Consider the following 14,428-nt stretch of genomic DNA (forward strand, 5'->3'; position numbering starts at 1 on the left):
TAAGCCTCTAAGAATTAATTTATTCTTTCTTTCCTGCAGGACCCTGGGGCTGAAGCCATGGCACACAGCACAGGAGTCCTGCAGGTGCAAAGGCCCCAGACAATAGACACAAGAAGTGTGAGCGTCTGTCAGAGACATCTTCTGACAGCACGCATCACACTTCTTGAATCCGGAGACCTTTGCTTCTTTAGACATTTTGTCTGAACAGGTGTACACAAACACACACAAACACACTAGTTATACCCTGTCAGGTTAATACAATGAAAATAGTAGTAATACTAGTAATTTAAACTACAATAAACACACACACTCCACTAGGGAAGGAAAGGCCTATAGGCCCAAGGGAAGAACCAAAGGTTCTTGGGGAAAGAAACGGAAATTTTTTGGGGTAGGGAATAAAAGTTTTCTAACCTACACTAACTAAGTAAAAATATTAAATTAAAGGGGTTTTTAAAGACTAATTTTCACAAGAAAATAGTACTCACCAGGAACCGGTAGAAAAACCAACCTCGAAGCTGTAGCGGCAAACGAGATCTGAGGTAACTCTCGCCTAGCACTGTGGGATATAAGGGGAGCCTCGAGCCGGTGGAACCAACTCTCGAGCTTTTAGAGTGGCCGAGTCGGAGCCGAGGTCGGCTCCGAACCCATCCAGCAAGAATGAAGGCGAGATAGACAACTTAACATCTGGAGGATCACAGTTGTATTTTGCTGAGATTGCTGAGGCATGAATCTTTATTGAGGAGTATGAGAGTCCAGTATGAAATAGTTCTGCCAAGTATTCTAATATTTGAGGTATACTCAGTAATGCTGTGTCCTGACCCCTGTTGGCATTCCAGATACTGAATCTCTTCCACTTGGCTGAATAGGTTTTTCTGGTGGAAGGTCTGCGTGCTTCCATCAAGATCTCTTGAACAGATTTGGAAAGAGAGTTTGGTGTTGAAGTCATGGTAGCCTCCAGGCTGTCAAATGCAATGTTTTCAGGTCTTGATGTACAGTCCTGTAATTGTGTTGAGTTAGGAGCAGGGGCCATAGGGTCAGAGGCTATGGCTTGGTCCGAGTTATGGTCAATAGCAATGGGTACCAGTGTTGCCTCGGCCAGTCTGGAGCTATCAAGATGCCTGTTGGTTGTTCTGCTTTGATCTTGAGTATCACCTTGGTCAGCAGAGGCAGGGGAGGGAATGCATAAATTTTTAGAGAATTCCAGCTGAAGGAGAGAGCATCCGTTTTCCAAGCTAGAGGGTGGTGAGTCCTTGTGCAGAACTTTTCCAGGTGGTGATTTAAGTGGGAAGCAAAAAGATCTACGTCCGGTCTTCCCCATGTCCTTGCCAGTAGAGAGAAAATGTGAGGGTGCAGCATCCATTCGTGTGGATCCATGAAATTTCTGCTCAGATTGTCCGCCAGTACATTGTCCTTGCCTGGTACAAACTGGGACTGTAAATGTATCCTCAAGCTCAGGGAATTTTCCCAGAGAAGCATTGTCAGTCTGCAGAGGGGGTAAGAATGAGTGCCTCCCTGCTTGTTTATGTACCACATGACAGTGGTGTTGTCTGTCCTTATTAGAAGATGTCCCTGTCTTAGTGTTTTTTCGAAAGTCTCGATGGCATGTATCACTGCCAACATCTCCTTTTGGTTTATGTGCAGATGTCTTTCCTTTGGCGTCCAAAGACCTTGAATGCATCTGCCTTCCATGTGCGCCCCCCATCCATGGTCTGAGGCGTCTGTTGTTATCATTTGGTCTGCTTGAGGTCTGTTGAAAGGCATGCCTTCGTTTAGTTGACTGGCTTGAGCCCACCATAGAAATTCCTTTTGCAGACATGGAATAAGTGGGATTATGTCCTCTAGGCTGTTGCTGTGTTGAGACCATAAGTTTTTTAGATACCATTGCAGCTTTCTCATATGAAGTCTTGCCAAAGGTATCAGGAGGATGCAAGATGCCATGAAGCCCAGGGCCTGCAGGATTTTCCTTGCAGTCAGCTGGGAAAGCTTTGCTAGGCCTTTGAAGTACTCTGGTAAATGCTGCTGTTTTTCCTCTGTGAGGTAGGCCATTTGTTTTTCCGTGTCCAGTTTGGCTCCTAGGAATATAATTTGTTGGGATGGTAGTAAGTTTGACTTCTGAATGTTGACTGTGTATCCCAAGGCCTGCAGTAGATGCACGACATAGTCCAAATTCCCTCTTAAGATTTGTTTGTTGTCTGCTTGTATGAGACAGTCGTCCAAGTAGGGGTATATTTGAATCCCCTGCAGTCTGCAGTGTGCCACTACTGATGCCAGGCATTTCGTGAACACTCTGGGCGCAGTAGATAAGCCAAACGGCAATGCTGAAAATTGATAATGCTCTGTCCCTGCAAGAAATCTGAGGTATCTTCTGCAGCTTTGTCTGATTGGGACATGCAGGTATGCCTCCTTGAGGTCCAGAGTGACCAGCCAAGACCCCTTGCCCAACATGGGAAGAAGTTGCTGCAACGTCAGCATTTTGAACTTTGGCACAATGAGAAAAGTGTTTAGAGTTGACAAGTCCAGTATGGGTCTCCACTTGTTTTCTTTTCTTGGAACAAGGAACAATCTTGAATAAAATCCCTGGCCTTGTTCCTGAGGAGGAACCCTTTCTATTGCTTTTATACTTAATAGCTTGGAAACGAGTGAGTGCCTCTGCCCTTTGATGATGTGGCAGGTTTGGCATGTCTTGTTTTATTGGTAATGTGTGGAAGTGGAATCTGTAACCCTTGTCTATCAAATCCAGAATCCAATTGTCCTTGGTTAAGATATGCCAGTTTTGTGAGAATAAGCCTAATTTTCCGCCCAAAGGTGCTTCTCTTTGAACCTTTGTAGGTGGTACGAAAGTCAAGTCATTGCGATTGTCCTTGTGGTGCAGCTGAATTGTCTGCGCCACTTCTTTGATTTTGAGGTTGCCATTGGCGTCCCCTGTAAGATCCTCGGTATTGCCCTCTACCTCGGCCACATCTGCTTTTTCCCCTTTGAAACTTGTCAGAGCCGGGGAAGGACCAATTCTTGGAGGGCCAGTTTCTGCTTAATCTGGGTGGCTGAACTTGAAGGAAATCCTGGACTGTCTGTACTGACTTTGCTTTTTCCTCTATGGATTTCAATACATCTTGTGCAGTAGCACCAAAAAGCTTTTGTTTTTCCAATGGTGCATCTAGTAACTTCACTTTAACATGGTCAGGCAAAGACTGATCCTTCAACCAAGCATGTCTACGTATTACAGCCCCAGTCATAGCTGCCCTACATGAAGCTTCCAGTGCATCATAACCACACTGCAGAAAAATAGAAGTTATGTTCTTACCATAACGTTCCATGTTAGTTGTCTTCTTCTCGCCTTCTTTCTTGCTGGATGGGTTCGGAGCCGACCTCGGCTCCGACTCGGCCACTCTAAAAGCTCGAGAGTTGGTTCCACCGGCTCGAGGCTCCCCTTATATCCCACAATGCTAGGCGGTATTACCTCAGATCTCGTTTGTAAGCTATGCCCAGCTATAAATAACTCCAGAACCACTGGAAAAACGGAAAAAAACCACCTCTATAAAAGGAAGGGAAGAAGGTGACCTGAAAACCTGATGAAGGAATATATGCACAGAATAGCATATACCTATAAACAATAGAGGTGGTAGAAAGAGAGGTCACAATCAAACTCCTCTAGGTCTGTCCAGGCTAGGGGAAGGAGGGTGGGGATTAAGAAGAAGGCGAAGAAGACAACTAACATGGAACGTTATGGTAAGAACATAACTTCTATATGTTAAGTTGTCCATCTCGCCTTCATTCTTGCTGGATGGGACCGCGTCCCTAGCACCTTGTCCCGGGTGGCCTATCGGAACAGACTCTTGAGAACAGTGGAACCAAAGTTAGCTCTATGTCTAGAAGCTAAATCCAACTTATAATGAGAAATGAAAGTGTGAGAAGTAGCCCAAGTAGCCGCTGCACAAATGGTGTCAATAGGCAGCCTGTCTTGGAAGGCTATAGAAGTAGCCAAAGCTCTGGTAGAGTGGGCCTTAGGTTTGTTAGGCAGCTTTTGGTGTCTAATTTCATAAGCAAAGGAAATCAGAGATGTTAGCCATCTGGAGAGTGATACCTTGAAACTGAAAGTCCCTTTCTGCCTTCTGCATAAGAGACAAACAACTGGTCAGTTTTCCTGATCTGTTTGGTTCTATCCAAATAATACCTTAACTGACGATGAACATCTAGCCAATGCAATTTTTGTTCAGACCTGTTAGAAAAGTTAGGAAAAAACACAGGGAGGTCAATGCTTTGATTCAGGTTAGACGCAGAGGCTACTTTAGGTAAAAAGGATGGATTGGTTCGTAAGGACACCCTGTCTTTATGAAACAATAGATATGGTGGTCGACTGCTGAGTGCATGAAGTTCTGAGACCCTTCTAGCTGAAGTAATGGCTACCAGGAAGAGAGTCTTCCAGGATAGCAATTTCAATGAACAGGAAGCTGCAGGTTCGAAAGGGGGAAGAATCAAAGATGTGAGAACTAAATTAAGGTCCCAAGAAGGAGGAGGATTTCTTATAGGAGGTCTGAGAAGAAAAACTCCCTTCAAAAAAGCTTTGCAAAGCTTGTGAGACATGATGGCAGAATCTGAGATGCCCACATGAAAGTTAGAAATAGCTGCCAATTGAACTTTAAGAGTAGAAGGAGATGAACCTGCATGGAAGAGTTCAGCTAGAAAATCAAGGACTATTTGGATGGAAGCAGTGAAAGGATCTATGTCCCTTCCTTGAGCCCAATAGGCAAAACGTTTCCACTTACTAAGATAAATCTTCCGAGTGGAAGATTTATGGAAGCTATCAAAATATCTCGAACAGAGTGAGATATTTGAGGAAGCCTGGCTAAGGTTGGAATTGGAGGAACCAAGCAGTGAGGTTCAGAGAGGGAGGGAGCGATGTAACTGACCCGATTGATGGATCAAAAGATCTGGAACTAGGTCCAGATGCCAAGGTTGCTCCAACAGAAATTGATGTAGAAAGGGGAACCAAACCTGTCGAGGCCAGTAAGGAGCAATGAGGATCAATGAGGCCTTCTGAGCGATAGCTTTCTGTATCACTTGAGAGATTAGTGGGAAGGGAGGAAATGCATACAGAAGTCCCCGGGGCCAAACTTGGACTAGAGCGTCTCTGCTGGGCTGGCCTGGTAACGGGAATAGGGTGAAAAAATCTCTGCACTTGCTGTTTTGGGGAGTAGCAAAAAGGTCGCAGCAAGACTGACCCCACTTGAGAAAAATTTCCTCCAGAATAGAATCTTTCAGAGACCACTCGTGAGGCATGAGTATAGCTCTGCTCAACTTGTCCGCGATTAGATTGGACTTCCCGGGGATGTGCGTTGCTATCAGAAACCGCTGAGAAGAAATCGCCCATTGCCACAGTCTGAGTGCTTCTCGACATAGGGGATAGGACCTGGTTCCGCCTTGTTTGTTGATATACCACACTACAGACATATTGTCCGTCTGGATTGCTATCGTTCCCAAGGGAAGAGAGTCTTGAAGGGCTTGCAACGCTAAAAGCACTGCTCTCATCTCTAGAACATTTATATGCAAGTGGCATTCGTCTGGTTGCCATATGCCCTGGACTGTTCTGCCCTGATAATGCCCCCCCCACCCGATCAGGGAGGCGTCCGTTGTCAGAGTAGCAACCGGAGGAGAAGGAACAAAGGGTCTTCCCAGGAAGAGCAGAGGGGAAGAAATCCACCAAAGAAGATGATTCTTGCATGCTTGCGTAATCATAATGGTGTGAGACATCGGAAGTTGCTGGTATGACCATTGTGTGAAGAGCATCCATTGAAGGATTCTCATGTGGAATCTGGCTAATAGAAGTAGAGGGATAGCAGCCGCCATAATCCCCAGTACTTTCAGAACTAATCTGGCTTTGACTCTGTTGCTGTGGAAGAGAAGGGAGACCAGTTTGCGTATGTCTGCTATTCTTTGGTCTGTTAGTCTCGCAGACATGTTGACTGTGTCTAGATTTGCCTATGAAGGTAATAGCACAACAAGGCGACAAAACAGACTTTTCGCAATTTATTGAGATGCCTAACTTTTGACAAATGCGAAAGGTGTAGTCTCTGGCCATTAGAAGAAGATGCTTGGTAGGAGCTGTGAGGAGCCAGTCGTCCAAATATGGAAACACCTGGAATCCTTGACGTCTCAGGTGAGAAGCTACCACTGCCATGCATTTGGTAAACACCCGGGGGGCAGTGGTGAGACCAAAGGGCAGGGCTCTGAATTGAAAGTGACTGGTTCCCAGCCGGAAGCGGAGAAATCTCCTGGAGCGTCTGTTCATTTTTATATGATAGTACGCATCCTGGAGGTCTATAGAGCACATCCAGTTTTCCTTTCCCAAAAGGGGTAGGATGGATTGTAGCGTGACCATCCGAAATCTTGTTTTCTTGACCGACTTGTTCAAGATACTGGGATCCAAAATGGGTCTCCAGTCCCCTGCTTTCTTTGGAACCAAAAAGAATTTGGAGTAGATTCCGGATCCTTGGCTGGTCTGCTGGCACTGGCTGAATGGCTCTTTTTGCAAGCAACTTTGAAATTTCCAACGCTGCTTGATCCCTTTGAGCTGGTGGAACATCTGGAAGGGATTTTTTTGACAGATTTGGAATACGAAAGAACGGAATGGAATAGCCTTCGGAAATGATGGACTGTACCCACTTGTCTTGAGTTAGGGATCGCCAGGCTTCTGGGTACAGTGACAATCTTCCCCCGACTGCCTCCGAAGGTGGACAGTCGGGCAACACCTCAGGGATGCTGGAAGGGCTTATCGGAAAAGGTTTCTCGATTGCCCTGGTTCTGCGGACCCCCCCTGCCTCTAGGGCGACGTCTACCATTATTGTTCCCCTCTGCCTCTGGAGGGAACCGACTCTGTCGCCAGGCAAAGTCCCTTGAGATTGTTTATGAACCACATTTTTCCACTTTTCTGGCCTTTGGGGTAAGGCCTAGAAGGAGTAGAAAACGGACTCCGACGGCAGAAAGAGTTTTGCCATCCGTCTCGCAGCTCCTCAAGGTTTCTTTCACTTGAGGACCAAAAGGAGATGATCCATCAAACGGGGAATTAGTGAAAGACGTTTTAAAGGGGTCCGCAAAATTGCATAGCCGCATCCAGGCAGGCAACACCTGTCCCTGCGGCTCTGCTCGCTCCATCAGCCGCATATGAAAGGAGGCGCATGGAGGAGTTAGCTATAGAATTTAGGGTAGCCAGCTGAGCGTTCATCTTGTCCTGAAAACCCGCAGCTGTAGGATCCTTCAACATGTCACTCGCTTCCTTGATCAAATCTCTTTGAAGACGAGTGAAATGGCATAGGTAGTTCAGCTTAACGCATAGCAAAGGTCGCTGACGAAAACATCCGCTTCCCATACCTGTCCATAGACCTAGATTCCTTGTTAGGAGGATGGACAGGCACCGAAGGATCAGCTAGTTCCTTCTTAGTGGCAGCAGCTACCACCATAGCATCCACAGAAACTCCCTTGGTCAGAAATTGCTTATCTGTTGGTGCTGTGATAAACTTTGAAGGTCTCCTGGGGGTGGGGTCCACTGAGTCAGGAGCCGTCCAAGCCTTTTTTGCTACTATCTGCATGAGGGGGTCAAAGGGGGGGGACACCCAGGAGGTGGAAGGGCGAGAGCCAAACGCCTCAAGATACACAGATTCATCCTCCGAAGGGTTAAGGGCTGGCCAATTTCCCCTCTGTTTCAGGATTTCTAGAATGTCTGCAAAGGAGACATCTTCAGAAGGGGAACGGGGGGAACCTTCGGAATCCTCTAAATCTGTGTCAGAGGTGACAGACTCAGGTGAGTCTATGTGCTTCCTCTTACACTTTCTCTTCCTAGGGGGCTCCCCTGCCAATTCAGGAGAGGCCTCGGAAGAGGATGAGATCCCCACAGGGGATTCTTGAGGAGCTGGCTCTCTGCGGTCTGGGATGAGGGAGTGAGTAGACACAACCTGAGGCACCAAAGAGGGAGGGGCAGACGGAGCCGACTGTGGAGTCGAACCAGGTTCCAACACACTCCGCATGACCTCGAACGCACCCCTGTCAGGCAGAGCCAGAGGTCCCCGCTCCGAAAAGCTGAGAACCCCCCTCGGCACCGACAGTGATGGCTCCGAGGCCGATGTCGGAGCCGAACTCACCAGCGCCGAGGCACCGAGAGGGAGAGCGGGGTCGGACAAGGGTCCGATGCCACTCACCCCCTCGGAGCCGACGAGGGAAGTCCGGCGCCGAGATTCTTCAAAGGAAGAAATCGGAGCCGACGACGGAACCGAAGACAATTGTATCGGCTCCGACGCTACCACAGTCTCGGTTCCGAAACGCCCCGGCTCCGAGCTCAAAGGAGTCGGAGGAGGAACATTTTGAGGGATAGGGTCAAGCATCGACTGATGAGTCGGGCTCTGAAGCATTTGGGCCAGTGCCTCGGACTTAAGAAGTCGACTCACTACCCTCTGAAGGTCATGATCCGAAAGCCTCGATGACCTAGAGGAGTGAGATCTATGGCTCCGTTCAGACAGCAAGGGAGACGCTGGAGCCGAATGAACGGAGCCAAGGGACGGTGACCTAGACCTCTTTCTAGATGCCGGCTCCGATGGTCTGATCGGAGCCGACACAGGAATTTCCAATGCCTCAGCTCCAGCCGGAGCCGAGGAAACCACAGAAGCTGCAGTCTGAGACTCATCGGCTCCAGCCGGAGCCGATGTAGCAGTAGGTTTCGAAGCCTTAGGCCTCGACTCAGAAGCTGGAGTCGAGGACCTAGAAGCCTTAGAGGGTTTGCCCGAAGTAGCAGTAAGGGAACCCTCAGGCTTAAGCAAACCTCGTAAAATGAGTTTGTTTTTTCTTTCCTGCAGGACTCTAGGGCTGAAGCCATGGCATACAGCACAAGAGTCCTGCAGGTGTAAAGGTCCCAGGCAGTACACACAAGAAGTGTGACCGTCTGTCAGAGACATTTTCTGACAGCAGGAGTCACACTTCTTGAAGCCTGAGACCTTCGAATCCTTGGACATTACAAGGAACAAGTGCAACCAAACACAACACACACACACCGGTTACACTATACACAAAATAACAATAAGTTAAATTAAATAAAATTACTCTAGATTAATAAGAGTCCCTACAGAAAAACACACACACTCCAAGGGAATGGGAGGGCCCGAAGGCCTAAGGGAAGAACTATAAGTTCTTCTGGTAAAAATAAGGAAGAAGAACAAGGAGGAAGGGATAAAACCTTTAAACTAAGGGGAAACTGTTAGAAAACTAATTTTAAAGGGTTTTTTGAACTTTTTTAAAACTATTTCCTACACTAACCTGAAGCCGGTGAAGCAACACGTCTCGATAGCTGTAGCGGCAAACGAGATCTGGGGTAATACCGCCTAGCATTGTGGGATATAAGGGGAGCCTCGAGCCGGTGGAACCAACTCTCGAGCTTTTAGAGTGGCCGAGTCGGAGCCAAGGTCGGCTCCGAACCCATCCAGCAAGAATGAAGGCGAGATGGACAACTTAACATTGGTTATTAACCTGCTGAGTGTTATGAATATGATCCTGCAGTGCCTTTTTATCAATAGGCTCAGGAGAGGCTAACTTTTTCTGTAAATCATCTAGGAGAAAATCTTGGTACTGAAACATGTGAAAAAGGCAGTTGAGAGACCTCATGGCTAAAGTAGTAGAGGTATATACTTTTTTACCCCATCTCTCCAGGGACCTTGCTTCCCTGTCAGCTGGCAGTGGGTTTTTGGCAGAGGAGGAAGCCACTCCCTTGGGGCCCTGTGAAATAGTTTCTAGGTCCACAGAGTGAGCCTTAAAAAGGTGCTTGTGAGTGTCAGGGACCCTGTAATATCTGTCCGGCTTGACAGGAGCAGGAGGAAGAGAATCAGGGTTGGCACTGGAGTCAGAGTAAACATCATCCAAAACATCCATAACTGGAGGGATAGCCAAGGGTCTGTGCTGGGGAAGCTTGAGGAAAGTACGAAGCCTTTTCCTGGAGTCAGAAAATTCCTGACCCTGCCATTGAAAATGTTCCCTCATGGAATGCAGGACTTCACCAAAAGAGAAATCCTCTGGAGGGGAGGCAGAGGGAATTGATTCCTCAGCATCAGAGTCCTCATAGGCCTGGAAGGGTTCTTCTTGGGCATCAGAATGCTCTGAATCCCCAGAGGCTTCATCCGAGGAGAGGTCATCCGCCTGCTCAGTTCTAGGCCTTTTTTCTGCAGGTGGCTGAGAACCCCTGTCCGGATGAGGCTGAGACCCCCTGATAAGGGAAATAAGATCTGCAGCCAGAGACATGATCTGCTTATCAGAAGAAGGGGCCTGGGCAGGTTTAGGATGGGCCTTGGCCTGACTGGCGGCCTTAGCACGTGCAAAGGCTTTGATGAACATGGAAACAGGAGGCCTAGCAGCCCCACGTGCAGGCGTTACCTTGTCCACAGGAATGGTGTCGGGTAGATCCAGAACCTCGGTTTCCGGGGGAAAATCCACAACCGGCACCGGAGAGATCTCGGAGACCGAAGGTCGTGTTAACGCTGTGTCGCCGGCCTGGAGCGGTTGATCTACCACTTCCGAGGGGACCCGAGCGCTAGCCGAGGATTTGGGAGTAGCATCGGTAGTGGACGCGGGCCGTGGATGCCGGTCCCGGTCCTTGCATTTTTTAGCAGATTGGGTTGTCGGTTGATCCGATGGCATGATATATGCAAAGGATTCACCGAAAAAGTCCTCGGCGAATTCTGCCCGGCGCCTGAGAGTGCGCTTATTAAAGCAAGCACAGGCAGCACAGGCCGAGACGTCGTGGTCTGGGCCCAGGCAAGGAAGGCAGAGAGAATGGAAGTCCTTATGAGGTATTTGTTTACCACAAGACAAACAATTATTAACTTTCTCAATTTGTTCTGACATCGGCTGAGGCAAGAATAAATGTTCCCCAACGGGGTACTTAGCTTTTAGATGACTTCGGTATTGAAAATACAGGAGCTGACCGACCGGCACTTGCGAACTGCTTCTGCTTCGGGCACTGCGCGGCAAGAAAGACTGAAGATGATGGCGTCGGCCGATGCCTTTATACTCCAGCCGTTGTGACGTCGGAGAGGAGACGACACCAGCCGACGCCGGACCCAGACTTTGGAATTCGGCCGACCAAGGGCTGCCTGAGGCAGGACAACCCATATGTTATGACTGCAGTTGCATTCTTGAAGGACATCTACCAACAATGGTAGGTTAAAGCTACCTAAAGAGGTAGAGAGAGAGGAAAAGGTACTACCGACGATGGTTACCATATGGTAAGAAAAATACACTCACTCGATAAAGAAAATAGGTAGAAAGATAAATATATAACTAATTATAGAAAAAGAGTTAGGTTAAATTGTGAACTCACAAGAAAATTTCACTTAGCTGAGAGAGAAAATGGCTGACACATCTTGCGAGAAGAGCGGCAAATGAGATCTGGGGTAATACAGAGAACGGTATTGTGGGTAGAGTCTTAGCTCGAGAGTTGTTGGCTGGCATGAGCGATGTAACGGCCGAGCTGGTTCTGAGGTTTGAAACCGTATCCCAATGGTAAAGGATAAATGAGATTGACATCAGATCTACATTTCATAGAATGATGAATAACTTGAGAGAAAGGTCCTAGCAAGGAAAAAAACAGAAATTTTACCCTCAGAGTCTGGAAAATCAGAAATAAGTTGATAGGCCTGAGAAAGAACAACAAAAACATACCCAGACATATGGATCTCATAATTAGTGGCCCTAAAAGCTAGGGTAGCAGAAGTGTAAACCTTCTTATCAAGACTTTCCAAAGCTCTGTTGTCCTTGTCAAGAGGCAATAACTTGGGAGAAGGAAGCAATTGAGATGGCTTATCAGAAGCTACAGACGGGTCAGCAGCAGGACATTTACCTAAAAAATAACAGTCCTCAGGCACCCTATAAAACCTGTCAGGTTCCTGGGCAGAGAATTGGGTGCATGAAAGGCCATAGAAAAAGCATCCAGCAAAGCAGCCAAAACAGGAGGAATAGCCGCAGGCTTAGGAGATTCCAACTGCAGCAAAGCCTAGTACCTCTTATGGATATCAGAGACCTAAGCACAATCTTACTTAAAAAAATCCATCACCCTAGAAAGTGTGTCCAGCAGTAAATAGCCCCTGAGTAAATGCCTGCCAGACGCTTTGTGGGTCCCTAGGAGCAAAACAAAATGCTTAACTTTTTCTTTCTTTTTAAAGGGAGCGTTCCCTCCAAAAATAATGGAAGGCTCAGACTCAGGACAATAGTCAAGAACCGTAGTAGGAACTTCTTCCCCAACAAAAAAATGGAGGAATTCCCCAGGGCCTCTTTGGAAAAAATAAATAAATAACCGTGATTCCCCCTGAACGTCTGAGACGGCTGCATGCAAAGCCTCTTTGGATGTGCTACCAGCTGGATCCTCACAGGCCCCCAACATGGTCACGACAGAGAAATCTAACACAGCCAGGTGAGCCTCCAGGTTTGTAACGACCTCAGGAGAAACACCTGGCAGAGGCTGGACAGCGGAAGCTTCTGGTCATACCTTTTTCACCTTCTTCCCTAGAGTCTGAACCTCGGGGCAGGAGATTAATCCACTGTAACTTTAATGTGAAGCTTAAGATGCTGGTTCTCAAGATACAAAGAAAGGGAAAGGGAAGAAAGTCTACTGCGCAGGGTTTTGGGGACAAATGCCTGACAAATGAGAAGCTCATAGACAAAAAAAAAAGACAGTTACTGTGACGGTCTTTATGGGGAATCTGTCTCCCACACTGGCATTTACCCTTCCTGGATGACATCAACCCCAAGCAGCACAAAACAAGACAAGAAAAAACAAAAATGCTAATGAGGCACTTATCTGCAACTGCAAAGAAGTAAGCAAACAGGCGTATGCAGTCAATGGAGAACGCAAATGCATTCCACTGGCAGAAAATGGACACAGGTAAACAGACCAGTGAAAAGATACATGCAGACTGATGGCAAAAAAGTTCTACTTTGGTAGGCCTGAACATCACCTTTAGGCCCTATGGGTGACATTCGGGCATACCTTTAAAGCAACAGGAGCTTTTGGTAGACTAGCCGGACGTTAGGCTTCCATGGCAGGGAACCCTATATGTTAAGTACACTGCAGCAGTGAGGCCACATCTACTGTTATGGTTAGATTTTGCACAAATGTACTTTCCCCCTTGCTATCTGGAGCAGATGCCTGCAAAGCCTTGGCGGACGTGTGGAATGAAGGACTCATGTAGCCTCTAACAGCGTCACAGCAAAGGAATCTGATGTAGACACTGGATAGCCTACAGGGCTTTCACCATCTTCAAGAGGGACATCCAGTGGTGGCTGGTTAGTCAACGAATTTGGCCTAGGTTTCTTTGCTTTTTTCTTGCTTAACATGACCTTCAGGTTAGGAGATTCTGCCATGCTACCTTGAGCTAATAATTTAAGCCTCTGGTTCTCAAGATAGATGGTCAGGGAAGATGAGCAACTTCTATGAGCTTTGGATACAAATGATTTGCAAATACTACAGGACCTATGGTCGTGGGAAGCACCCAGACCAAAAAAAAAAAACTTCACATGACAATCCTTATGGGAAATCAGCCTCCTACACTGACATTTTCCCCTTCTTGTACAACAATGAACTCTACGTAACTAAAAGGTAACAAAATAAATGAAGAAATACGGCACTTACCTGATGGCTAGGTATTCAGCACATCAAAAGGGCTTTCAGACATACAAGCAATGATGGCATTCAGACTAGTAGCAAAGAAGTTCTGGTTAACTGTGTCCGTACGTCACCTTTATGCCCTATCTCCTGTATAAGGAGCATGTGTGTGATGCACAGCACATGCAAGGTCTAAAGGCTTTGGTATGGCAGGAGATCCCTACTGTGAAGAATAGAAGGACATCACAAAATACAAGGAGGCTAAAAGTAAAAAAAAAATATCAACATACACAAAGAGGAAGCACAAGACACGAACAGCCAGGAGAGAGGAACCAGCATACTGTTAAGAATTAAGAAGCTGAGAAGAGTCAAGTGGAAAATGATACAACAAGAAGCAGACAGTAAGTACGGCAGGGTTAAATACTCTAGGCAGAACTGTACTTAAAATATTACACAAGTTTACCTGCATCAAAGCAGCATGCATTCAGCAGTTATCAGCTCCTCAGTATAATACCAGAGATGGAGCAATTTGTATGGGCAGGTAATTACATGATACTACTTTACACTGTGACAGAAGCAAAGTGTTTTCAGCTTACCGGTTGGTGTAAGTTGTGCATTCACTGCTGTCAAGCTGGAGTGATGCAGTGTATTTCTCCACAGCCTTTTTAAAGTCTCCTTGTTTCACAAATGCATTCCCTTCTTCTTTGAGAGCCTTTGCATGCGCCTTTGCTTCAGGAGTAGCTCCTAGAAAAATGACAATCACATTACCTTATTGTTTTTCTCTGAAATCTGTCAGTA

General features: G+C 46.9%; 1 protein-coding gene across 1 annotated transcript in view; it reads right to left on the minus strand.

Annotated features, from left to right (window-relative positions):
• Window positions 1–14,428, minus strand: part of TOMM34 (translocase of outer mitochondrial membrane 34) — an 843,921-nt gene that overhangs the window by 193,544 nt on the left and 635,949 nt on the right. The window contains exon 5 of the mRNA XM_044090075.1: window positions 14,227–14,374. Coding sequence (XP_043946010.1) covers window positions 14,227–14,374 — 148 coding nt within the window. The remainder of the gene's footprint in view (window positions 1–14,226; window positions 14,375–14,428) is intronic.

This window comes from Protopterus annectens, chromosome 12.part0, assembly GCF_019279795.1.
Source record: "Protopterus annectens isolate FY-2018-M chromosome 12.part0, PAN1.0, whole genome shotgun sequence".
Lineage (NCBI taxonomy): Eukaryota > Metazoa > Chordata > Ceratodontiformes > Protopteridae > Protopterus > Protopterus annectens.